Source organism: Syngnathus scovelli, chromosome 15 (assembly GCF_024217435.2).
Source record: "Syngnathus scovelli strain Florida chromosome 15, RoL_Ssco_1.2, whole genome shotgun sequence".
In the NCBI taxonomy this organism is placed as follows: domain Eukaryota; kingdom Metazoa; phylum Chordata; class Actinopteri; order Syngnathiformes; family Syngnathidae; genus Syngnathus; species Syngnathus scovelli.
The window spans coordinates 10,242,845-10,269,020 of record NC_090861.1 but is presented as its reverse complement, the minus strand read 5'-3'; the positions used below and the strand labels follow the sequence as shown (position 1 = coordinate 10,269,020).

The 26,176-nt window shown below is 45.2% G+C and overlaps 1 protein-coding gene across 15 annotated transcripts in view; it reads left to right on the top strand.

The window, feature by feature from the left end:
• The window catches only part of phf14 (PHD finger protein 14), a 260,453-nt gene that overhangs the window by 106,068 nt on the left and 128,209 nt on the right, over positions 1–26,176 (top strand). For all 15 annotated transcript variants that reach the window (XR_007486408.2, XM_049743153.1, XM_049743155.2 and 12 more), the window contains 2 exons: positions 8,826–8,921; positions 15,058–15,164. Coding sequence is in view for 14 of the 15 variants with exons in the window: in XM_049743153.1 (XP_049599110.1) it covers positions 8,826–8,921; positions 15,058–15,164 (203 nt within the window). In the remaining variant the exon portion in view is untranslated. The remainder of the gene's footprint in view (positions 1–8,825; positions 8,922–15,057; positions 15,165–26,176) is intronic.

The following is a 26,176-nucleotide window of genomic DNA, read 5'->3' as shown; positions in this document are numbered from 1 at the left end:
CGCTACTTTCGTCACATCATTTCCACTTGTTAACTTAATTTACCGTAATTTCCGGACTATAAGCCGCACCGGACTATAAGCCGCACCAGCTAAAATTCAGGGATATTTTAGTTTTTTTCTTACATAAGCCGCACCGGACTATAAGCCGCACGTGCACATGAGTTTTTTACAAAGAAAGACAGTACACAGAAAGCCGTAAAAATTCATGAATACGCCGCGCCGCCATTTAAGCCTGAGGGTTCAAAGTAACCTTCTGAATAAAATGCATTAAAAGTTCACATTCATTACAACTTGTTTTTGGTGAGCAAAATGTCAGAAGAATTGAATTTAAATGCTGATTGATTGGGTTTTAATACAATGCAGATGGTCCAAACAGCGCCACTGCTTTGTGTAATCTCTGAGTCACATGGCAGAATAAGAGAAAGGGTTTAGAGCCCTTTGACGCAGGTCACCTAGCGTGCATTCCTACTAAAGCTCATAATAGTCACAAGCAACACAGCCAGAATAAGCAGCAGCCATAGTAGTGTTTCAAAATAGTATTTTTGTTGTTTTTTTCTTCAAGATACCGCACAACAGTGGTCCACAGCCTTTTTACGAGTGTATAAAAGTGATCACGTCATCACAAAAATCACGAAAAAAATTCTTATATAAGCCGCACCTGACTATAAGCCGCAGGGTTCAAAATTTTGGAAAAAAGTCGCGGCTTATAGTCCGGAAATTACGGTACACGAAGAACTGTTTTTACACCGCCACAATGTGAATTTGTGATTGGGTTTTCATCACTTGTAGACGAGTTATTTAGTCGAATGGGATCAAGAACTGCTTCAGATGGGCATGGCTCGAGCGCAGCGTCATCGTACAACTCGGAACACACTCCATAACCACATGCCTGACGGAACATATCCGTAAAGTAGATGTCCCGGGAAAGGTTTTGTGTATTCTCTGTCAAGGTATGATCAGCTATTGAGGTCGCGGCGCTAGGAACATTAAGGAGCACATCGAAACAAAAAAAGAGAAAGCTAAGTGTTTACTTTTACAAGCATGTGGGTTTAGAAAGTAACACGATGTTACATATAAACTAATGTTAGGCTATTGTCATGATATCGTTAAAGAACAAATCTTCAATGATATTATGGACCGTATATATATATATATATATATATATATATATATATATATATATATACACTTTTCAAAAAAAAATTAAAAGAACAGTTTTTTTATCAGGGTATGGCATGAATTCAATTAGACTTTTCTGATCAGGTTTTGGTCAGGTAGGTGGCAGAAGGGGTTGTTAATCAGTTTCAGCTGCATTGGTGTTGATGGAATTAACAAGAGGTGCACTAGAAGTGCAACAATGAGATGGTCCCCAAAACAGGACTGATTTTGCAGGTGGAAGCCATTTCAAGTTCCTCCCTCTTGAGCTTTTTTAACTGTTTTTCCACAAGTGTTGGCTTTAGCTAGAGTCATTATGACGACAGGGAGCATGAGGCGATTTCTTAACCCTCCTGAAGTTGCGCAGATTGTCCAACTCCTCCAGGATGGCACATCCATGCGTGCTGTTGCAAGAAGATTTGATGTGTCTCCCAGTACAATCTCCAGAGCATGGAGGAGATTCCAGGAGACAGGCAGTTACTCTAGGAGAGCTGGACAGGGCCGTAAACGGTCCTCATTCCATCAGCAGGACCAATATGTGCTACTTTGTGGAATGAGGAACAGGTTGAGCACTGCCCGAGCACTACAGAATGACCTCCAGCAGGCTACCGGTGTGAATGTCTCTGTCCAAACAGTCAGAAACAGACTTCACGAGGGTGGCCTCAGGGCACGACGTCTTGTAGTGTGCCCTGTGCTCATTGCTCAGCACCGTGGAGCTCGATTGGCATTTGCCATAGAACAGCAGAAAAAGTCCGCCACTGGCACCCTGTGCTTTTCACAGATGAGAGCAGGTTTACCCTGAGTACCTGTGATAGAATGAAAGGGTCTGGAGAAGCCAAGGAGAGCACTATGCTGCCTGCAACATCATTCGGCATGACCGGTTTGGTGGTGGGTCAGTGATGGTCTGGGGAGGCATTTCCATGGAGGGACAAACAGACCTCTACAGGCTAGCAAACGGCATTCTGACTGCTATTAGGTATCGGGATGAAATCCTTGCACCCATGGTCAGACCCTACGCTGGTGCAGTAGGTCCTGGGTTCCTCCTGATCCACAACATTGTGGCAAGTGTATGCAGACAGTATCTGGAGGATGAAGAAATTGACACAATTGAATGGCCCTCACGATCACCTGATCTAAACCCGATAGAACACCTCTGGGACATAATGTTTCGGTCCATCAGACGCTGCCAGGTTGCTCCTCAGGCTTTTACAGTAGCTTGCTGATGCCCTTAGACCAGGGGTGGGCAAACCTTTTGACTTGCGGGCCGAATTGGGTTCTAAATTTTGACCGGGGGGCCGAACCAGGAGCAGATGGATGTAGTGTTTGTGTGAAGTAATATAAACGACCTGTAAAGGTCATTGCATAAAAGGTTTTGGCCTTTAGTAGGTAGTAAAGCATGGATATTCAAAAAAAGTTTTTTGAAAACAAATGCATTTATTAACAGCATTAAAAAAAAAAACATCCCTAAAAAACTGCTATCAGTGATTCTCATAAAATATGACACTGTTATTATGAATAACAGTCTCCATCACTTCAGTGCCTGCAGGTCAGATTAATGAAAGATGTATGTTTATTTTATGAGATCACATCAAACGGCAAACATTTTGACCAAATATATCATCTTGAAGAATCGGTGAAAGCATACATCCAAATAAAATAATCAAAACGGCAACACGGTGAGGGGTATCTGAAAATCAGAGCAGAGTTTTAACTCACAAACACCTGGTAACAGAAGTGAGGAAACGGAAAACACTTCCTTAAAGTAAGCCTTAAGAACTTTAAAGGTTAAGATTAGTCACAAACAGGTGGTGCATCAATGTCCTTGAGCATCCTGCATTGTTTGAAAATGAGAATGGTCGCTAGTTTCAATCCCTGCTATTTGTACAGATCATATTCAAAATGCATTTTTTTACAACAAACTTGAAAGCCTCCCCTTCATTTTCAGTGTTCATTTGATGTTGATGTTCATGTGGCTGAACGTCACGTCGCGTACGTCGAGCCAAATTGGACACTCTTTTTAAACACTCGGCACTCAGTGTCCACCTTGCTTTTCCTTGGGCGACTCATTTTAATGGAAGGATTCCAGGGGAAGGTTTGTGGGTGGCTTTAGCGTAAAACTGTATCCGAAAACTCGGCGCGCAAATTACAAGAATGCTGTCCTCACAGCCCACGCTCTAAATTCGGCACTGCTACAAATAGAGCGCGAGTGCGCCATTTCTGTACTACTGAGTACGTACACGCACTTGTGAGTGTGCACCGAGCTTTCTGACACGGCTTCCGGTAGTAAATGCGCAGGCGAGTGGTTCCCCATCTACTGGGGAAACGCAGTCATTGCAGGCAAAATGACCGAAAAAAAAAAGTTTAATAATACAATTTATTTAGGGTTGGCGGGCCGGATTAAACGGTCCCGCGGGCCGGATGTGGCCCGCGGGCCGTAGTTTGCCCATACCTGCCTTAGACAGATCTGGGAGGACATCCCACAAGACACCATCCGTCGTCTCATTAGGAGCATGCCGTGACGTCAAGCATGCATACAAGCTCGTGGGGGCCACACAAGATATTGAAAATAATTTTGATTTGCAGAAATAGAATTTAGGCAAAATGGACGAGCCTGCCACATCATTTTTTCACTTTGATTTTGGGGTGTCTACGTACTGACCCCTCTGTGGGCTGAAAACTTTTATTTCCATCAAAAGATGTGGCATCCTTTTGTTCCTGAGACATTAAACTGTCCATATCAGTATAGATATCCAACTTTTTTTTTTCACCATTGAAATCTGATGTGTTTTCAAAGTGTTCTTTTAATTTTTTTGAGCAGGGTATATATGTATATGTATATATAAACTTTTTCCTCACCCCCCGTGGGTGGTCTCTTTTTCCCTTCAAGCTCGGGTCCTCTACCAGAGGCCTGGGATTTTGAGGGTTCTACGCAGTATCTTTGCTGTTCCTAGTACTGCACTTTTCTGGACTGAGATCAGATGTTTTTCCTGGGATCTGTTTCAGCCACTCCTCCAGTTTGGGGGTTACTGCCCCTAGTGCTCCAATGACCACAGGTACCACTGAAGTCTTAACTCTCCAGGCCTTCTCCAGCTCTTCTCTGAGCCCTTGATATTTCTCAAGTTTCTCATGTTCCTTTTTCCTAATGTTACCATCATTTGGGATGGCTATGTCAACCAAAACGGCTTTCCTCTGCTCTTTGTCCACCACCACAATGTCCGGTTGGTTCGCCATTACCATTCTGTCTGTCTGGATCTGGAAGTCCCAGAGGATCTTGGCTTGGTCATTCTCTACCACTTTTGGAGGTGTTTCCCACTTGGATCTTGGGACTTCCAGTCCATACTCTGCACAGATGTTCCTGTACACTATTCCAGCTACTTGGTTATGGCGCTCCATGTATGCTTTACCTGCCAGCATCTTACACCCAGCAGTTATGTGCTGGATTGTCTCAGGACCTTCACAATCTACACCTGGGGTCTTGTCTGGTGTGGTAGATTTGGGCCTCTATTGCTCTGGTGCTCAAGGCCTGTTCTTGTGCAGCCAGGATCAGTGCCTCTGTGCTGTCCTTCAGACCAGCTCTTTCTAGCCATTGGTAGGATTTCTGGATATCAGCCACTTCAGCTATGTTTCGGTGGTACATCCCATGTAGGGGCTTGTCCTCCCATGATGGTCCCTCCAGCACCTCATCTTCCTTTGATGCCCATTGTCTGAGACATTCACTGAGCACGTGATCCGTTGGGGCCTTATCCCTGATGTACTTATGGATCTTGGATGTTTCATCTTGGATAGTGGCTCTCACGCTCGCTAGTCCTCGGCCTCCTTCTTTACGGCTAGTGTACAGTCTCAGGGTGCTGGACTTGGGATGGAACCCTCCATGCATGGTTAGGAGCTTCCGTGTCTTGATATCTGTGGTCTGTATATCTTCCTTTGGCCACCGTATGATTCCTGCAGGGTATCTGATTACTGGTAGGGCGTAGCTGTTAATGGCTAGGGACTTGTTCTTGCCGTTGAGCTGACTTCTTAGGACTTGCCTTACTCGATGGAGGTATTTGGCTGTGGCTGCTTTCCTTGTTTCCTCGTCAAGGTTGCCATTTGCCTGTGGAATTCCAAGGTATTTGTAGCTGTCCTCAATGTCTGCTATTGTTCCTTCTGGGAGTGAGACCCCCTCTGTGTGGATTACCTTTCCTCTTTTAGTCACCATGCGGCCACATTTCTCAAGTCCGAATGACATTCCGATGTCAAAGCTGTAGATCCTGGTAGTGTGGATCAGGGAGTCAATGTCCCGCTCGTTCTTAGCGTACAGCTTTATGTCATCCATGTAGAGGAGGTGGCTGATGGTGGCCCCATTCCTGAGTTGGTATCCATAGCCCGTCTTGTTGATTATTTGGCTGAGGGGGTTCAGTCCTATACAGAACAGCATTGGGGACAGAGCGTCTCCTTGGTATATACCACATTTGATGGTCACGTGTGCAAGTGGCTTGCCATTGGCTTCAAGTGTGGTTTTCCACTGTTTCATCGAGTTGGCGATGAAGGTTCTCAGAGTCCCATTGATGTTGTACAGCCTCAAGCATTCAGTGATCCAAGTATGTGGCATTGAGTCATATGCTTTCTTGTAATCAATCCAGGCAGTGCTCAGGTTGGTAAGTCTGGTTCTGCAGTCTTGGGTGACTGTTCTATCCACCAGGAGTTGATGTTTTGCTCCTCTGGTATTTTTATCAATCCCTTTCTGAGCAGTGCTCATGTATTGATCCATGTGCCCGCTGATCTTATCTGATATTATGCCCGACATCAGCTTCCATGTTGTGGAGAGGCAGGTGATTGGCCGGTAGTTGGATGGGACTGTACCCTTTGAAGGATCCTTCTGGATCAGGATCGTACGCCCTTAGGTTAGACATTCAGGGTGAGTCCCATCCCTTAGCAGCTGGTTCATTTGTGCTGCCAGGCGCTCATGGAGAGTTGTAAGTTTCTTGAGCCAGTAGCTGTGGATCATGTCAGGGCCTGGTGCTGTCCAGTTTTTCATTCCTGAGACTCTTCTCTGGATGTCTGGCACTGTGATGGTTACTGGGTTCTGTTCAGGGAGCTTGCTGTGGTCCTTTCTCAGACCCACCAGCCACTGTGCATCCTTCTTATGTGATGCCTCCCGCTCCCATATATCCTTCCAGTACTGTTCAGTTTCCAGCCTTGGTGGGTCTGCTCTGCTATTATTCCCCTGCCACTGAGCGTACACTTTCGCTGGTTGTGTTGTGAACAACCTGTTTATTCGTCTGGCTTCATTCTCTCTTGTGTACCTCTTTAGGCGGCTGGCCAAGGCTTGGAGTCTTTGTTTGGCAGTTTCGAGTGCTTCAGGTATGGGCATCTGGCTGTATTTCTTGGGAACTTGCTTTTTCATTGCACCTTTCTGGGCCTCTGTCATTTGGCTCACTTCTCTCCGTGCTATCTTGATTTTGGCCTACAGCCTTCTCTTCCATGGTGGGCACTGTTGTGGTCGCATATGGTCATTCCTCTTGTAGCCAAGCATTTCTAGGATCACTGCTGCTGAGGTGTATATCAGCTCATTGGTTTCAGTGATGGTAGCCGTAGGAATTGTTGTCAGTGCTGCATTCACATCTTCTAGGAGACTTTCTGAGGGTACTTCACTTAGCCTCTGCAGTGTGTTCCCGAGCATTCATTCTCACCGTGATCTTGTTCTTCAGGTCAGTTGCTGCCTCGTTTAGCTTGATTGTGCTTATTGGAGTTTCATACCCAACCTCTGGACTTGTACATGGATTTAACTGGTCTCTGACCTGGTGCTCTGGTTGACCTTCACTATGGCATTTGTGTTGTATCTCATCAATCTCGAGCTGTGATAGCAGGTGCCGTTTATGGATATTGGAACATTGAGCTACTAGTTGCTTGGCCAATAGTGTTGACTGGGTATCGAAGTTGCCATTGTTCCCGCATTCTCCACATGTAACCCCTCTCGCTTGACTTGTTGGAGTAGTAGCATTTCAACAGATCCTTATTCTCGCATCTCGCCCATTTGTGTCTTGTTCCAGTAGCCCATTTTTCATCAGGGTGCTCTGGTTCCCCAGCACCTGACGCAGACCTTGTTTGTCCGGGCGACGTCTGAGCCGGCATGTCTTTCGTTTCTTGTACTCTCATTATGTCTGAGGTAGGAGGTATCGTTAAGGGTCTTGCCTAAGGACCCGCACTGACTGTTGGTAAGGTAATCGCTCATTGCTCATATTGTGCCCCTGCCGGGAATCGAACCCGGGTCTCCCGTTTGTAAGTCATGTGACTTACTGATTGAGCTAGTCAGCCGTATATATATATATATATATATATATATATATATATATATATATACATATATATATATATATATATATATATATGATTTATATATATATATATACACGTATATATATATATATATATACACGTATATATGTATACGTATATATATATATATATATACACACACCCCGCTACCTTTCCGTGTTTTTTCACATTTGCCTTTAAGCTCCACAAAACTGTTGACTAGTAAATGTTTTAAAACATTGTACAATCACTGTGATCAGTTTTTTTTAAATGTATAATGCACTTAAATATCCATCCATCCATCCATCCATCCATCCATCCATCCATCCATCCATCCATTTTCTATACCGCTTGTTAAAGTCCCAATGATCATCATCACACACACATCTGGGTGTGGTGAAATTTGTCCTCTGCATTTAACCCATCCCCATGTGATTTTGATCCATCCCCTGGGGGAGAGGGGAGCTGTAGGCGGGGGACACCCTGAACCGGTTGCCAGGCGATCGCAGGGCACACAGAGATGAACAACCATCCGCACTCGCACTCACACCTCGGGGCAATTCGGGGTGCTCAATTGGCCTACCAGTCATGTTTTGGGGATGTAGGAGGAAACCGGAGTGTCCGGAGAAAAGCAACGCGGGCACGGGAAGAACATGCAAACACCACACAAGGAGGGTCAGAGGTGGTATCGAACCCTCCGAAGTGTGGGGCCGGCGTGCTAACCAGCACGCCACCGAGCCGCCTGCGCTTAATTAATTATAATATATATTTAATTATTAAATAAAACTGAGTAAAATGTAAAAGGACAATTAATTTAAAGATTTTTATAATGTATTTCTTCTTTGCATTAATACAAAGAAAAAATGGACTTGCTGTTAGTTCTATGTAATTTTGGAATGAGTTTCCTGGTCTGGCCCCCTTGAGATCAGATTAAGCTGTATGCGGCCCCCAGACCAAAATGAATTTGACACCTCTGATGTAAAGTGATCAACTATAATGTTACATAAATAATATGTTAATGATCAAGTAATAATGTGTTAATAATTTCACATATAAGTCTCTCCTGATTATAAGTCGCACCCCGAGCCAAGCTATGAAAAAAAATGAAATTTATAGTTGGGAAAATACGGTAGTCGCACCCCCGGCCAAACTATGAAAAAAACTGACTTAGAGTCTGGAAAATACGGTAGTTTAAAATCGTGTTCTTGCAAATACCCACACCTATGTGTTTGTGATGTCCTTACTACACAAACTTTTTTTTTTTTTTTTTACTTAATGCTAATGTATATGTGTCTCAAGAGTATATGCAAAACTAATTGTTTTGGCACTACCAATCTAATATTTTGTCCTCTGTTGTGCATGGATGCATGAAGCTCTGTGAATCTCTCGAAGAGCTGCTAAATGTCAATGGAGATCTGCGAAGTGAAGGCCAAGCAATGTGGACTCTACTTGGAGACATCCTTGGTCAGGTACCAACTTTTTACACGGATCACCATGTCAATCCATTTCAGTCTCCATGATTGTTGTAAGAGTAGTATACAATACAAACTGCAAATAATAATAATAATAGATCGGTTTTATGTAGCGCTTTTCTCAACACTCATAGCCGCTTTACATAGAAAATTCACACGCACACACACGCAAAGAGTTAAGGGTTATATGCAGAGTTGAAGAGTTGGGTCTTGAGATGGTGTTTGAAGGAGTGCAGGGAGTCAGCATTACGGATGGTCAGGGGGAGAGAGTTCCAGAGAGTGGGGGCAGCAATGGCAAAGGCTCTATCCCCAATGGTCCGGTATTTGGTCGGGGTAATGGGGGTGAGCAAGTTGCCGTCAGCAGAGCGGAATCGGCGGGTGGGGGTATAGCGGTGCAGGAGTTCAGACAGGTAGGATGGGGGCAAGGTTGTTTAGGGCCTTATATGTAGTGACAAGGATCTTGAAATGTATGCCCTGTTTTATGGGGAGCCAGTGAAGATGACGGAGTACAGGGGTATATGCTGTCTGCTGGGTGAGCGGGTGAGCAGTCGGGCAGCAGAGGTTTGAACATATTACAGTTTGTGAAGGACAGGTGAGGGGAGACCGTACAGGATGATATTGCAGTAATCCAATCTGGAGGTAATAAATGCATGAATTAATGTCTCTGCTGCAGGGGTGGAAAGAAAGGGACGTAGGCGTGCAATGTTTCGTAGATGGAAGAAAGATGTTTTGTTGACGTGGTTGATATGTGGTTTGAAGGAGAGTTTGGGATCCATATATTAAATTCCAAGATTTCTGAGGGGAGGGAGTGACAGAGTGGCCGTCAATGCAGAGTGTGAAGTTGTGGTAGGTGGGGAGGCTGGATTTAAGACCGAAGATGATGAACTCCGTTTTGTTACTGTTTAGTTTGAGAAAGTTTTGAGTCATCCAGTCTTTAATGTCTGTGAGGCAGCGAGTGAGGGTGGGGAGAATGGCAGGGGAGATGGTTTTGGTGGAGATGTAGAGTTGAGTATCGTCAGCGTAACAGTGGAAATTGAAACCATGGCGGCGGATGATGTGTCCAATGGGAAGCATGTACAGAGTGAAAAGAATGGGGTCTAGAATTGATCCTTGAGGGACTCCGTGTGCAACAGGGGTGGTGTAGGATTTGTGTTGGTCAATGGTGATGTAGTAAAATCTGTCAGACAGGTAGGATTTGAACCAGGAGATGTTGGTGATGCCAATGGATTCTAGGTGGTTTAGAAGAATGGAATGGTTTACTGTGTCGAAGGCAGCACTGAGGGCAAGGAGGAGAAGGATAGTGAGAGAACCAGAGTCAGAGGAAAGCAGGAGATCGTTAGTGACTTTGAGTAGAGCCGTTTCAGTGCTGTGGTGTGTACGGAAACCAGATTGGAATGGTTCATACAGGTTATTTGAAAGGAGGTGGGTCTTGAGTTGAAATGTGACGGCTCTTTCTAGTAGTTTTGATAGAAATGTGAGATTAGAAATGGGTCTGTAATTGTTGGGGTCCTCAGGGTCAAGGCCGGGTTTTTTGAGGAGAGGAGTAATGGCTGCAAGCTTAAGAGGTGAGGGGACTGTGCCAGAGGTGAGGGAGGAATTGATGATGGATGTCTATGATGAGTGGGGCAATGGGGGTGAGGCAGTCTTTAACTAGTTGGGATGGCATGGGGTCCAGGGGGGAGTTAGAGGATTTCATGGTGGAGAGTATTTGGGAGACGTCAGCAGAAGTTATGGGGGGAAAAGCTTATAGCCGGGGAACGGATGATGACAAGAATGTGGGTTCAGGTTGTGCGGTACTAGAGGGGGAGGATGCAAGCTGGTGCTAGATGTTTTCTATTTTTGAGTTAAAAAATGACAAAAGAGTGTTGCATATGGTCGAAAACAGGTGAACATGGGTTTGGAGAACCAGAGTGGATGATACCAGAATAATAAGATGAGCAGGCTTTGTTAAGGGCTGATTTATAGTGATGCATATGTTTTTTGTAAGCAAGGGCATGGACTGTGAGACCGGTTTTCTTGCATAATCATTCGAACTGTCGAAGTTGTTTCTTAAGTTTATGGAGTTCCGGGTTGAACCAGGTTGCGGAGTGAGTAAAGGTGACTGTTTTGGTTTTCAGAGAAGCCACTGGGTTGAAGCAGGTAGACATAATGTTGTTGTAAGTGTTGACAAGGTCCGTGGACGTTGGGTTTTCCGGGGGGGGTGAGGGCAGAAAGGGTTTTTGATATGCAGGTGGAGAGAGTGTCTGAGCAGATGGACTTAAGGTTGCGAAAGATGATTGTGCGGTTTTGTTTTGGTTCGGGGGTGGGGGTGTCAATGTCAAATATGATGGCTAGGTGGTCAGATATAGTGAGGTCGAAGCTAGAAATGTTGTGGATGTGGAGGCCAGTGCTGCAGACCAGGTCTAGGGTGTGTCTATGCTTGTGGGTAGGGAAGGTAATGTGTTGAGTGAAGCCGGAGCAGTTGAGGAAATCCAGGAAGTCCATAGAATGTTTACAGTCAGGGGAATCAATGTGCAGGTTAAAATCACCAAGAAGCAGGAGGGATGAAACAGAGAAAAGTGCAGTGATGAATTCTGAGAAGTCAGATAGGAAAGATGGGTTTGGTTTGGGGGGGCGGTAAATAATAACAGTAATGAGGGGTTTTGGTCCTGAAAGTTTAAAAGCCAGATGTTCGAATGATGGGGCAGAGGGGAGGGACAGAGCGCGGGGTTTGAGGTTTTGATTAAAAATAGCAGCGATGCCATCCCCTCTGCCCTCAGTGTGGGCTGTCCAAGTAGGAGTATCCTGAAGGGGTGGTTTGATTTAGTGAGAAATAGTCCAGGGGTTTTTGCCATGTTTCATTTAGGCAGAGCAGATTAAGTTTGTTGTCTATGATGAATTCGTTGAGGATAAGGCTTTTATTGTTGAGGGAACGTGTGTTGAAGAGGGCGATTTTCAGGGGCTTTTGTTTTAAAGCCATTGGGGAGGTGGTTGGGATTGTCAGGAGGTTGAAAAGGTTCGCAGAGGACGAGTTCTGATGACGTTGGTTGATGTGATGACGTAAGTAGGAAGTGTGGAAGCCTTTGTGTGAGCTGCGGTCAGTCCAAATTGTTGGAATACTGTTTTTGGTATTTAAAGTGGAAATGAATTTTCAGCAAGAGCCACGGTGGATGTATGGGGGTCGGCATAGAAGGGCAAAGTCTCGGAGCGCGCTGACCAACTCCCCGGAAGAGGAAGCGCGGGAACGGGTCAGCGAAGCTCGGCGGACATGTAATGGAGTACCATGACGGACGTGGAGAAGTGGCGGATCCTGGAAATGAGTGGAGGCATTAGCCGCAGCTGAAAGCCAGATGGTGAGAACCGTGAGCGGCAACGGCGTCGTCCTCAACGGCGGCGCGCCGGGCACAGCCCTAGGGGCAGGAAGCCGCGGCAGCGCCGGCCGGCGATGCAGGGCCACCAAGGAGCCCATCACGTCCAGGTAGCCTCAACGGCTCCCACGCCAAGCCTCACGGCACCAGCAAGTCCAGCCAGCACACAGCAGACACAGATCATGCCGATGTTTTTGAAACTGTAACCTCGGTATTTCAGCGGGTAATCCGGTTTGAGATCGAGGTAGAAATCAGTCGAAGTCGGAGCAGCGAGAAGCGGTAGCCAGGTGCGCCCGCGTCCTCACGTATACTCAACTGCATTTGATGAATTGCAAAGATTGATGACCTCCAATAAATAATAGTATAAAAAATAGTAATAAACACACTTAACAAACGTAATGCTACTGTCAATTGTTCTTCTTCTACGCTTTCCTACCCTCTTCTCGATGTTTAATACGTCAAGCCTTCCGAAGGCGCCGCGATTGATCTAGCGACGACACGCCACTTGTGTCTGTTACTTCAAAGTAAATGCTCCACTGCAAACACTGAAAACATGCCTACAAGACCTTTTTCATCTTCTTTCCTGACAGCTTGGGCGAGTGGGCGTGTCAAGCAGTGTTATATGCATTGCTGTAGTAGAGAGTGGAGCAATGTGGGCGTTACAAATGTCTACGAAGCCGCCGTCACAAATATTTTCAGAATTGAGTGAAAAGAGACGAGTGAATCAAAAATGCTTAAGTGTTACCCATGCAACGAATCTGAACAAATAAACATTTCTAAAATACTGCTGGCTAAATGGCATGTTTTTACATGTCAATACATTAACCAGAAACCCAATTTATATGTGCAAGTATTGGTCAATCTACAATTTCCAAAGCACACAAAATCTTGTATTTGAGTGCTTTATTTTTTAGGCTGTGTTTGACACCTACTGGCAGTTGTGTTTACATGTTTTAAGTTTCTAAATAAGTAATTTGAAGGCCAGTTTTAAGGCTGCATTTGCATGTCACGTGACGTGCCGTCGAGTCAGAAATGACGTCATGTTGCCTGTAAATCGGCCGAAAAAATGGCCTTTGAGGACGCGGCCTGTGAATTTGGTCACGGGGCTTGTGTCTCTTGATCGGTTAGCCTGGTCTGGGGCATAGCCATCCTAATGGGATGCTGATTACGAGATACAGTAATCCCTCCTTTATCGCGGATAATTGGTTCCAAAAACCACCCACGATAAGTGAAATCCGCGAAGTGCGGTCACCCTCTCATCTGTACAATTTTTCTATTTTTTTTATCTGTACATTTTTTGTGTCAATAAATGTATATGAAACCATTTAAATACATATTTTATTATTAGAACATTAAATAATAGTTTCATACATGTAAATATTAATAGTATAAATAACATACATAAACATTTATATAAATATTGAAAATATAAATATTATACGCGTGTGCGTGTAACATGTTAACAAGAAGTACTGGGCAGGCTAACGAGTTAGCGGAAATATGCCAATTCGCGATCGTGCTAACACGCGAAAACGGACCTCTAAAGGAATTTAAACGAACATCTGGAGCAATACTACATTGTCCTAAAGGTTAGAAACGTGATCGTTTATTTCTCTCGTTAGGAGACCAACTTACATCGTCAATGACTCTTGTACCACTGTAACCGACATATGTACACAAATGGAAAACAGGAAGTGGTATCGCCTGAAAACGGCCTTCAAAATAAATCACACTACCTCAAATCAAAGCACGGCTGAATAACTTAAATAACATGGAAAATTAGTAACACATACTGTAAATATGTTTTTAGAACAACTTTTATTCAATTTTATTTTTTAATGTGGAAAAAATACCCGCGATGTAGTGAAACTGTTGGGTTTACAACATTTATCTGAAATCAATCTCAGAGGCGGTAGGTCTTTTTGGCTTAGCGTTTTCTTCTGCGCAGAAGGACGCACCCCAGACACACACAGCAAGTGTGGCTGAGATCCGCCCTCTTCTCGAGTTTAGCCGTGCCTTTTATTGAGAAAGAAACAATTGGGCAAGTGTACATGATCGAGTAGGTTTCCAGACAGGAAGGACATAATTATATCTCATTACCACAGAACAAAGGGGATACTCTTATGGACGGAGCAGTATGGACGTCTCATGACCATTAGCTTAACAAAGACGTAGTCTTAGTGCCCCTGGGAATACATAGCTGTGCCGTACTAATGACTTCAACTTAAATAAGACCTTTGTCTGCTTCAGCCATCCCATGACAATCTCATGATCTGTGCATGTCTAGCTAACTGTGGGGCTTATTGTATAGCGCGGCTAATGACTCCAGTCATTAGCCGGCCATATGCCCCCAAGTCATTATCACAAGGCCTGATGGTCACATACTGCGGAGAATCTTGCACACAAAAGTAGATACATAGATTCCAATGATAAAAAGTATATTATTTCCAACAGAAACCCCGATAAACGAACCGCGGTGCAGCGAGGGATTACTGTCCATAAAAATCGTTCCTGTTTTTATCTAAAAATATCCAATTGTTTTTTGTGTGTGAAATAGCCATATAAAAATGTGCGTATTATGCTGCATTGGAGTGAAATGAATTCCTAGCAAGAAACAATATGTTCTTAAATGATGCATAGCACACACTATTGATAAGGTTGTATTAGCAGTCTAACACATTTTGTCCACACTGCATGGACGTTTTCAAATGCAGGACTGTGGCTCAACAGTGGAACATGACTACTTTTGGAACTGTGTAACAGTGTGTTGTTTTCCCTTTCCTCAGAAGCTAAACACTCCAGCTGTTCTAAAAGCCCCCAAAGAGAGGAAGTCTAGCAAAAAAGAGGGGGGAACTCAAGGGAAACCATCAAGCCAACCAGCAATTCTTTACAGGTGAGAAACCACACTGAAATCTTAGTGCGCCTAATTTCTAAATACCAAGTACCCGCGACAAAAACAACAGGACATCTTGCTATTTCTCCATCTTTGTAAAACAATTTTTAATATGGTGTGAAAGTTAATGATGGTGTATTTACATGCATTTTGTTAATATTTATCTGGCTACTCTGGTTTTCTCCCACAAAACAAGCATGGTAGGTTAATTGGGCACTCTAAAGTGTGCTTAGGTTTGATTGGTTGTGAGTGTGAATTCTTGTTTCTGCCCTGCTATTGGCTGGCAAATAGTTCATGGTGTACCCCGCCTACTGCCCAATTTTTTTTTTTTTCACAATCAGCCATATGTCATGGAGATTTATTTCAACTTATCAAAAATAGCTCATTTGGTGAAAAATTGTGGTTTTGAGATTTCTCCAAAAAGAATGTTCTTAAAGTCACTACTTCCATTTCTCAACAGCTCAAAGGTTAATATTTGTGTCAAAATTTATGAAAAGATGTGATTAGTACACAAAGCGCCTTGTAACTAAGGACTGTACTGCTTGGTTACAGCTGAAAGCTAGCACATCACAGTAGCCTTAATAACCCGAATTTTCTTGTCTTATTCAGAAAAAATTTTCAAAGAAACCATTGAAGAAACATGTAATACCAGCACAAAATCGAACAGCAGACAGACAAGACAAAATGCATCGTGTAACAAAGCAAACGAGTGTGTGTTTTAAGCTGACAGTATGCTAGCATCAATGAGCACAGAGGCACCTTCCAACAGTGAACTGTCCATCCATCCATCCATCCATCTTCTTCCGCTTATCCGGGGTCGGGTCGCGGGGGCAGCAGCTTCAGGAGGTACTCCCAGACTTCCCTCTCCCCAGCCACTTCATCCAGCTCATCCCGGGTGTTCCCAGGTCAGCTGAGAGACAGTCTCTCCAGCGCGTCCTGGGTCGTCCCCGGGATCTCCTACCGGTGAGACATGCCCCAAACACCATGCCCCAGGGATGCCACCTCATCTGGCTCCTCTCAACGTGGAGGAGTAGCGACTCTACTCCGAGTCTCTCCCGGATGACGGAGCTTCTCACCCTATCTCTAAGGGAGAACCCAGACATCCTGCGGAGAAAACTCATTTCGGTCGCTTGTATCCGGGATCTCGTTCTTTCGGTCACGACCCATAGCTCGTGACCATAGGTGAGGGTAGGAGCGTAAATCAACCGGTAAATTGAGAGTTTTGCCTTTTGGCTCAGCTTTCTCTTTACCACGACGGACCGGTACAAAGTCCGCATTACTGCCGACGCTGCACCGATCCGCCTGTTGATCTCGTGCACCCCGTACTCCCGAAGCACCCTCCACAGAACCTCCCAAGGGACACGGTCGAATGCCTTTTCCAAATCCACAAAACACATGTGGACTGGTTGGGCGAACTCCCATTCACCCTCGAGGATCCTGCTGAGGGTGTAGAGCTGGTCCACTGTTCCACGGCCAGGACGAAAGTCACACTGCTCCTCCTGAATCCGAGGTTTGACCTCCCGACAGACCCTCCTCTCCAGCACCCCTGAATAGACCTTACCAGGGAGGCTGAGGAGTGTGATTCCCCTGTAATTGGAACACACCCTCCGGTCCCCCTTCTTAAAGAGGGGAACCACCACCCCAGTCTGCCAATCTAGAGGCACTGTCCCTGATGTCCATGCAATGTTGTATAGGCGTGTCAGCCATGACAGCCCCACAACATCCAGAGCCCTTAAGAACTCCGGGAGGATCTCATCCACCCCCGGGGCCTTGCCACCGAGAATTTTTTTAACTACCTCAGTGACTTCGACCCCAGAGATTGGAGAGTCCACCTCAGAGTCCCCAGGCCCTGCTTCCACAATGTAAGACGTGTAGGTGGAATTGAAGAGATCTTCCAAGTATTCTCCCCACCGACTCACGACGTCTCGAGTCGAGGTCAGCAGCACGCCATCCCCACTGTAAACAGTGTTGACGTTGCACTGCTTCCTCCTCCTGAGACGCTGGATGGTGGACCAGAATTTTCTCGAAGCCGTCCAGAAGTCATTCTCCATGGCCTCGCCAAACTCCTCCCACGCCCGGGTTTTTGCCTCAGCAACCGCTGAAGGCGCGTTCCGCTTGGCCATCCATCTGTCAGCTTCCTCCAGAGTCCCGCAGGCCAAAACGGCCCGATAGGACTCCTTCTTCAGCTTGATGGCATCCCTTACCGTCGGTGACCACCAGCGGGTTCGGGGATCGCCACCACGACAGGCACCAACGACCTTACGGCCACATCTCCGGTCGGCCGCCTCAACAATGGAGGCACGGAACATGGTCTACTCGGACTCAATGTCCCCCGCCTCCCCCGGGACGTGGGCAAAGCTCTGCCGGAGGTGGGAGTTGAAGGTCTTCCTGACAGGGGATTCCGGCAGATGTTCCCAGCAGACCCTCACAGAGCGTTTGGGTCTGCCAGGTCGGACCGGCATCTTCCCCCAACATCGGAGCCAACCCACCACCAGGTGGTGATCAGTTGACAGCTCCGCCCCTCTCTTCACCCGAGTGTCCAAAACATGCGGCCGCAAATCCGATGACACGACTACAAAGTCGATCATCGAAGTGCGGCCTAGGGTGTCCTGGTGCCAAGTGCACACATGGTCACCCTTATGTTTGAACATGGTGTTCATTATAGAAAATCTGTGTCGAGCACAGAAGTCCAATAATAGTACGCCGCTCGGGTTCAGATCGGGGGGTCGTTCCTCCCAATCACGCCCTTCCAGGTGTCACTGTCATTGCCCACGTGAGCATTGAAGTCACCCAGTAGAACAATGGAGTCCCCAGAAGGAGTGCTCTCCAGCACTTCCTTCGGGGACTCCAAGAAGGGTGGGTACTCTGAGCTGCCGTTTGGTGCATAGACACAAACAACAGTCAGGACCCATCCCCCCACCCGAAGGCGGAGGGAGGCTACCCTCTCGTTCACCGGGGTGAACCCCAATGTGCAGGCGCCCAGCCGGGGGGCAATAAGTATACCCACACCTGCTCGACGCCTCTCACCGTGGGCAACTCCAGAGTGGAAGAGAGTCCAGCCCCACTCAAAAGGGCTTGTACCGGAACCCAAACTGTGTGTGGAGGCAAGTCCGACTATTAGTCGGAACTTTTCTGCCTCGCACACCAGCTCGGGCTCCTTTCCAGCCAGAGGGATTACATTCCACGTCCCAAGAGCAAGCTTCTGTCGCCGGGGATCAGACTACCAAGGTCACTCCTTTGGCCGCCGCCCAGCTTACACTGCACCCGACCCCTTTGGCCCCTCCCACAGGTGGTGAGCCCATGGGAAGGGGGACCCACGTTTCCTTTCCGGGCTGTGCCCGGCTGGGCCCCATGGGCGAAGGCCCAGCCACCAGACGCTTGCCTTCGAGCCCCACCTCCAGGCCTGGCTCCAGAGGGGGGGCCCCAGTGACCCGCGTCCGGGCGAGGGAAAATGAAATTCATTTATATTTTTCTTCATAAGGGACTTGTGTGAGCCGTGCTTTGTCTAGCCCCTCATCTAGGTCCCATTTGCCATGGGTGACCCTACCAGGGTCATGAAGCCCCAGACAACATGGCTCCGAGGATCATAGGAGCACGCAAACCCCTCCACCACGATAAAGTGACGACTCACGGATAGTGAACTGTTGGCATTCAATGGATTTTTATTTTTTTTATTGAAAAAAAAAACTGGGCAAACATTTCAATATAAATATATATATTGGCATACACACCAGGTCAATATCAATAGAAATTGCAGTTAATACTGATTGGGCGCCACACTGGTTAGCAGGTCCGCCTCACAGTTCAGAGGTTGCAGGTTCGATAACACTTTTGGCCCTCCCTGTGTGGAGTTTGCACTTTCCACGAGAACCCCGGTTACTCCCATTTCCAGGGATGAGAATTTTCCGCGGATCCGCGGATTTTCGTGTTTTTTTTTCCGTCGGAAGTATCATTTTTGTGAATCGTGTAAATCCATTTAGAAAATTATTTCTTTTATATATAGGGGGGGAGCGGCCGGCAAGCTGGCCGGGCAACATTAGCTTCGGCGACTCGCGAGCATTCACACGCCTGCCGCGACGCCATCTTTAGGCACATCTCAAAACAAAATTAGTTAAACTGTCTGTAAACATAACTCACTGGCAGCAGTGATGCGACAACATCCGCCTTATTTTTGGCAGCATTTTGGCGCTAATTTCGTCACATCATTTCCACTTGTTAACTTAACTTACACGGAGAACTGTTTTTACACCGCCACTATGTGAATTTGCGATTGGGTTTTCATCACTTGTAGATGAGTTATTTGGTCGAACGGGATCAATAACTGCTTCAGATGGGCATGGCTCGAGAGCAGCGTCATCGTACAACTCGGAAAAAAGTCCATAACCACATGCCTAACAGAATATACCCGTAAAGTAGATGTCCCGGGGAAGGCTTTGTTAGAGTGGTGCTCTAACTTTGCAAGAACCACACGGGAGACAGTATGCCCTTTTAAGCACTTGCAAGCGGAGAGTCATTCATTGCTGTACATACAGCGATGATCGAATGAGGTCTGACTTTGGATTCTTGCAAGAGAGTTTGTATTGAGAAAGCAGGGTGAGAGTGGAAAGGATGGGGTTGAAGCCCCTGGCCTCTGGTCAAAGCATAGCAGGGGGTCTTTTACGACGTTAGGGGAAACAGAACAACTTAGATTGGTTCCTCTGCAGCTGGTCAATCAGTTCAAAGGATCTTAACACTTTGTTCTACTACTTTGTCAAGACAGGACAGGTTTGGTTAATTATTACAGGTTACATTCCAACATAAGCATAGGATGAAACTAATCTATCAACCCTAACAGGTTTTGTGTATTCTCTGTCAAGACATGATCAGCTATGGAGGTCGCGGCGCTAAGAATATTAAGGAGCACATCGAAACATCCATCCATCCATTTTCTATAGGATGAAACTAATCTATCAACCCTAACATATCCCTCCTGTGTATCCGATTGTCACCCCGATTAACAAACATAAGCAAGAAAATATAATGAATATAGAAAATAAAAATAAAAACACAGAAACATCATTGTATTCATCACTTGCGAGGCATTTTCGATGGTAAATCATCAAGTTACCGTGAAAAATGTTCAGCTGATCAGCATTATCGCAATCTTCTGCTCGCAGCGCATTAAAATCATCACATTCAACATGCCCGAGATGTATTCGCACTTCAGCTACGGTAGAAGACACAGATCTTGATACAGCTGACTTCAAACATGAGATAACACAGGTTGTAAATAAGCACAACAACAATCACAGGAGACACAAGTTTCAACAGCAGTTGCCTTCAGGCCCCGGAGAATAGCCATGAAAAGAAATCCCAACGATGTGGGACTTTGTCTTTTGACATGGCCTGCTGTAAGTTTTTCAGTGAGTTCACGGCGTCGTTGATGTGTCATTTACTCCTGGAATGTATGTGCAACAGGAAGTCCCAATGATGTGGCACACGCCACCTTGCTCTGCAGTCATCAAGTCCAGAATCAACCTGTTTTGCAAGACCATCAGTCTAATAGCCTAAATCTCTCTGTTTTGTCCATCATTGACCTGCAGCGAGAGAGATTTAGAAAAGATTGGAAACAATAGTTCAGTGTCTTCATGAAGAGTGATTGTTTTCCTACTCCGATCCAAGGAAAACGCGCATTAACGACTCTGTCTCCGACAGACCACACTTTGTGGCTATCAGGGACATTCGCACCGCAGACAGGGTAATGTGGTTCAAAGGCTGCAGCAGCCCTACGTCGACATCCAGAAGAGTTGTGTGCTGTCGTCAGCTGATGATGTTGTATCCTGTAAGTGTGGTCGGTCACCCACACTGATGTACACACTCGTGTCCAGTTGGCGGGCAGCATCGGACAACTCTTGTGACCACAAAGCAACGAGCCATTCTGAATGAAGTAGGTCCCGTCCGATGGTGCAGCCATGTTGGTAGGAGAGCCCTGACGCCTTGAAATGGCTCTCCCATCCTGGCACTCAGCAGTGATGTCCAAAGCCTCCATCCAGTTTCCTCCTGGACAGCAGTCGTTAATGCATTCATGGGTTTCATTTTCTTGGATGAAACACGTGTAGTCCATTTCAGGAACCCTTTTTGTTTAGGCCACTTGTGGCATCTATTGTCCTTCAACAGTCACATTGAGATTAATCCAAAAGAGTTCGATCACAGGTTCCTTTCTGTGAGTCCATAGCGGGAGGGGTAGCATGGTGTTGAAATCCAACCTCTCCCACAGAGGCCATGCATTTCGCTTCAGTGACAGTCATTGTTCTGGCCTCCAAGTGAAATTGCGTGGAGGAAGGGGGGAGTTTGAAACACACATAGCATCCCTTCTGTGTGTGGGATCTCACAGTGAACGTCACACACCGGTACCAAGTGTTGGTTTCGTGTGGGTTTCTGGGGTCCCATGACCAGTCCTCAAAGTTCTCATCATGTGACCATCTTTTACCTCAGTCGACATTGTCAATTGGTCTATTCAAATGAGCCCATAGACCATAGCATGCTCCAACCACAATGCAGCAGAGGGTCCACCTGGCATGTGGAGCCCCGTTGCTACTAGGATGGCAGAGACACCGATATGTCTCATTGCCGAGTCAGAGTGGGGATCTTATGGATTCCATTCTTCACCAACATTGAGACGCCCCGCCCTAAACGACGAGGCCCCTTTGTAGTAAGACTTCCCCCCGCTCCGAAAATGGGGTCCAGCACTCTCTGTAATGTCCAGTGGCAGAGGTGAATCTTCGCGGGGCCTTCCAGCAATGTTTAGTGCAGTGGGGGTAGTCAGCAAGACTTGGAATGGGCCTTCCCACCATGGCTGGCCCAGTTTGTCCTTTTTGACAACCATTATGTCGTCCTAGTCTCCTGGCTTGGAGCGGTTGTTGACCTGTGGGGAAGAAAGATCAGGCGGCAGTAAAGTTACATTTGACACATCTTTCAGTTTGAGTGCTCTGATCATGCTATCTGCCAAGGATAGCTTCGTCTGCTTTTTGCAACTCTTGTAGTCAATTTTATTGCCCTTTTGAACTGGGCAAATAGGAGTGTTTGCGGGAAGAGTTTGAGCACTTCCTAATGAATCCTCCTAACCGAAGACCATTTATGACAGGGGCTATTCCATTTATTGTCTCCTATTTTAAAGGAGATTCTCTGATCTTGGTTGGATTTGTACTGGGGGAATGGACGTTAAAAGTCCTACATCAGATGGGCCCTTTGTCCACAGTTTTTCAGGAAGCCCAGCCAATTCCCCCTCCTCCTTTTCATTCAAACAAATGTTGATTAGCCAGGAAAGCGCATAAGCGCGTGCCCTTCCAACAGCTATACCACTTCCTCATAGCTTATTTAGTCACTTTTCAATCATCATCTGATTGCTTCAAGCAAAAGTTTGAAAAGCTCGAGAAAATTTTAACATAATGGTATGACGCCAAATGTATTAGAGAATCCATATGTCATAAAGTGATGCATTATTACTGTCTTTCACTATCTGTCCTACTCCCTCCCCCCCTTCTGAGGCTTGGCAATGCCCATGCCTCACACCTTGTCAAACTTTTTGGGAGGATGTGTTTACTACATATGATGCTATCATCATTTAATTTGACCTTCTTTCAGAAACACTTCTCAATTTCCCAATTCACACATCTTGTGCATGTGTGACTGGTTCTCCGTTTTTTTCTAGTTAATTATCAATCCAAAAGCAACTTTTTTTTTTCATGGCATTTAACTTACTCAAAATCACTCTTTTTTTCAAAGGTTTTCTACTAATTTCCCATAGTAGTCTCCAACAACTTCAACCATTCAACCTGTATTTTCCTTTCATTCAGGCAATCATTCAACCTTGCTCATTTGCATCTCACACATAGTCTCCAAAAAGGAGTCTTTCTATCACATTGGTCCCAATTTATCCAAGCTCTCCACACAACATTCATATACCATTTTCAACTCAAGGTTCCTGATAGAACAATCCACCAATCAAAAAGACAAAAAAACTCAACACAAAAAAACTGCTGGCAAAGTAATCTGAGTTTTCTCTTTGTTCTTAAATTTAAAGACCACAATCTCTCGGATTTAACTCACATATAGAAGCTTGTATAATCTTATAACACAACCAATCAATTGTTCCTATTAAATCAAGCATTGCAATGTCTTGAATTCACAATTTTGCTTCATCCAATTCCTGAAAACATGTTTTCGCTGTCTTTCGAATTCGTCTTCAAGGTGAGACACTAATGAGCACTAGTGTAAACCAGTTTCTGCCCACAGATTTCTTTCTTTTTCTCTCTTTTTTATTTTTCAAAATTGTTTGTTTTGTGGTGCAAATTGGATAGACCACAGTCTAGCAAATTTCTTTGCACTAAAGGTTTAGCCAATTTCATAATTTTAACACATATGCACACACATGCACAACCCTCGCGTGCCAAAGGTGGGGGCCCAGCACCAATGATTCATCACAGGCTGGCCATTTCCTGCAGTCAATCATGAAGCCGGTTCCAGCCCACACACGCGAGGACAGCACATTCAAATTCTTTATTTATCTTTTAGAAGCAATTTACATTTCTTTACCACTTGATTTGCAAATTTTACCTTCCACACACAATTTGATCTCTGGTCATTTGTCATTGGGCATACAAACAGCATACTTCTTGTATGGACAGGAGCTCCAATAATCTAAAAAAAAATCTAATAATCTGACAATGACATGTTTTGCTGTAATATGGGGGAGACTTCAGGTCTTTTAAATTTGGATACTTGATTTGATTTGCATAGGAGCGGAAGCTCCTCTTGCGCCTTTGCTTGAGCCGCGGCTTGAGCTGCGGCCTTGCACCTGCGCACTGGGGCCTTATTGTGTTCTGGTCTGACAAACACTTGTGACTTCATCACTTTTCATCTTTCTTTGTTTTGTCTCTTGAATTTGTTCTCTTCTCTCTTGTGAAGCTTTCAACCACACTCTAGCACAATGCATTTCTCTCTCTTTTCTTTATTTTCTCAATGCCTTTGGCTTCCTAGCCACACTCTCCTCCAAAATTTCTACCACTTCTTCCACATTTCAACATTCAACTTTCCTTCTGCTCCATACTTCCACTTCAGCATGTATCGCATACAATTAGAAAATCTACTCGCCATGTACTTCTCATCTCCTTCAAGAGCTCGAGATTTACCGTTTTTATTTCCCATCTTAATTTGGTATTTTAGGTTTATACATTTTTTTTCTAAATGTTTCTTTTGAAGATCCTCAATGTAGGTTTAAATTGACCTTTCAACAAATTTCCAACCTATGTTATTACCGTGGATTAATGCTAGAACTGTTTTTAGTCAATTTATCCTACCAGTCACACTCTCAATCACACAACTTTCAGGCAAACAGCTTGGAAAAATGGACAAAAAAGAATCTACGCCCTTCTCCAATTAAGAAAAAGAAGCTCTGTTTTTTCTTAACCCGTTCCTTCCACTGGGTCTTGGACCCAAGCTGTTTCTTGGCTCGGAAAAACCAAAGCCGTAGTTGACCTCTGTTAACATTACAACTTGTAACAACATGTTCTCAAATTAATTCAACAACTAATCATCTTTTGTGCACAAAATACTGTATGACTAACAAAATTTAACAAGTGTATTTCAGCTTCTCTACTTGTGGTTAACATATCACATTCTCATCTCTTAACAATGATCATGGGCTTTTCTAGTTAGCAGATTAAAATATTCAAGCAGTTTCAATAGAAGACGTCAAAGCAAAAATAATATAAAATCATCCAAAGTTGTGTGTCCATGTTTTATCCAGAATATGTCCTTCTAATCAGTTAACAATTGTGACTACTGATCTATTATCAGGTCAATTTAACATTAACACTATCTCTGATAAAATTACTATTAGTATGAATCATTAATTTGGAAAAACTAACTATTAACCTATTTTAACTCGAGCCCCCTTCTTCAGGTCTCTCATGTCAAGCTTTTGTCACCATCCTCTGGCGAAATTTGGAATTTAGTTTAAGCCAATTGTCTAGGCCAAATCCAACACTCTTTCACGCACCATCTTAACCTCTATGTCACTTGTCAGGCTTTTACTTACTTGTCCCCTGGTTTGTTGCACTTCCGGATCCCGTCAATCCACTGTTGTCAGACGAAGGCAGACCTAAGATGCTGGCCCAGCGAATAATTCTCTTCCCAGGTCTTTCTTTTCCAGGACCTCCTAATGGACGCTGGCTTGTCGACAATGCAGCACGTCCTCTTCCGTCCACCAGCAGTGGGTATGTGAGGGATCCAGGTCACGGCACCAAAATGTTAGAGTGGTGCTCACTCTAACTTACTTTGCAAGAACCACACGGGAGACAGTATGCCCTTTTAAGCACTTGCAAGTGGAGAGTCATTCGTCACTGTGCATACAGCGATGATCGAATGAGGTCTGACTTTGGATTCTTGCAAGAGAGTTTTTATTGAGAGAAATCAGGGTGGGGGTGAGAGTGGAAAGGATGGGGTTGAAGCCCCTGGCCTCCGGTCAAAGCATAGCAGGGGGTATTTTACAACAGGGGAAACAAAACAACTTAGATTGCTTCCTCTGCAGCTGGTCAATCAGTTCAAAGTATCTTAGCACTTTGTTCTACTACTTTGTCAAGACAGGACAAGTTTGCTTAATTATTACAGGTTACATTCCAACATAAGCATAGGATGAAACTAATTTATCAACCCTAACAGGTTTTGTGTATTCTCTGTCAAGACATGATCAGCTATGGAGGTCGCGGCGCTAGGAATATTAAGGAGCACATCGAAACATCCATCCATCCATTTTCTGAACCGCTTAGTCCCTACGGGGGTCGCGGGCCTATCCCAGCCGTCATCGGGCAGTAGGCGGGGGACACCCTGAACCGGTTGCCAGCCAATCGCAGGGCACACAGAGACAAACAACCATTCGCACTCGCACTCACACCTAGGGACAATTTGGAGTGATCAATCGGCCTACCAAGCATGTTTTTGGGATGTGGGAGGAAACCGGAGTGCCCGGAGAA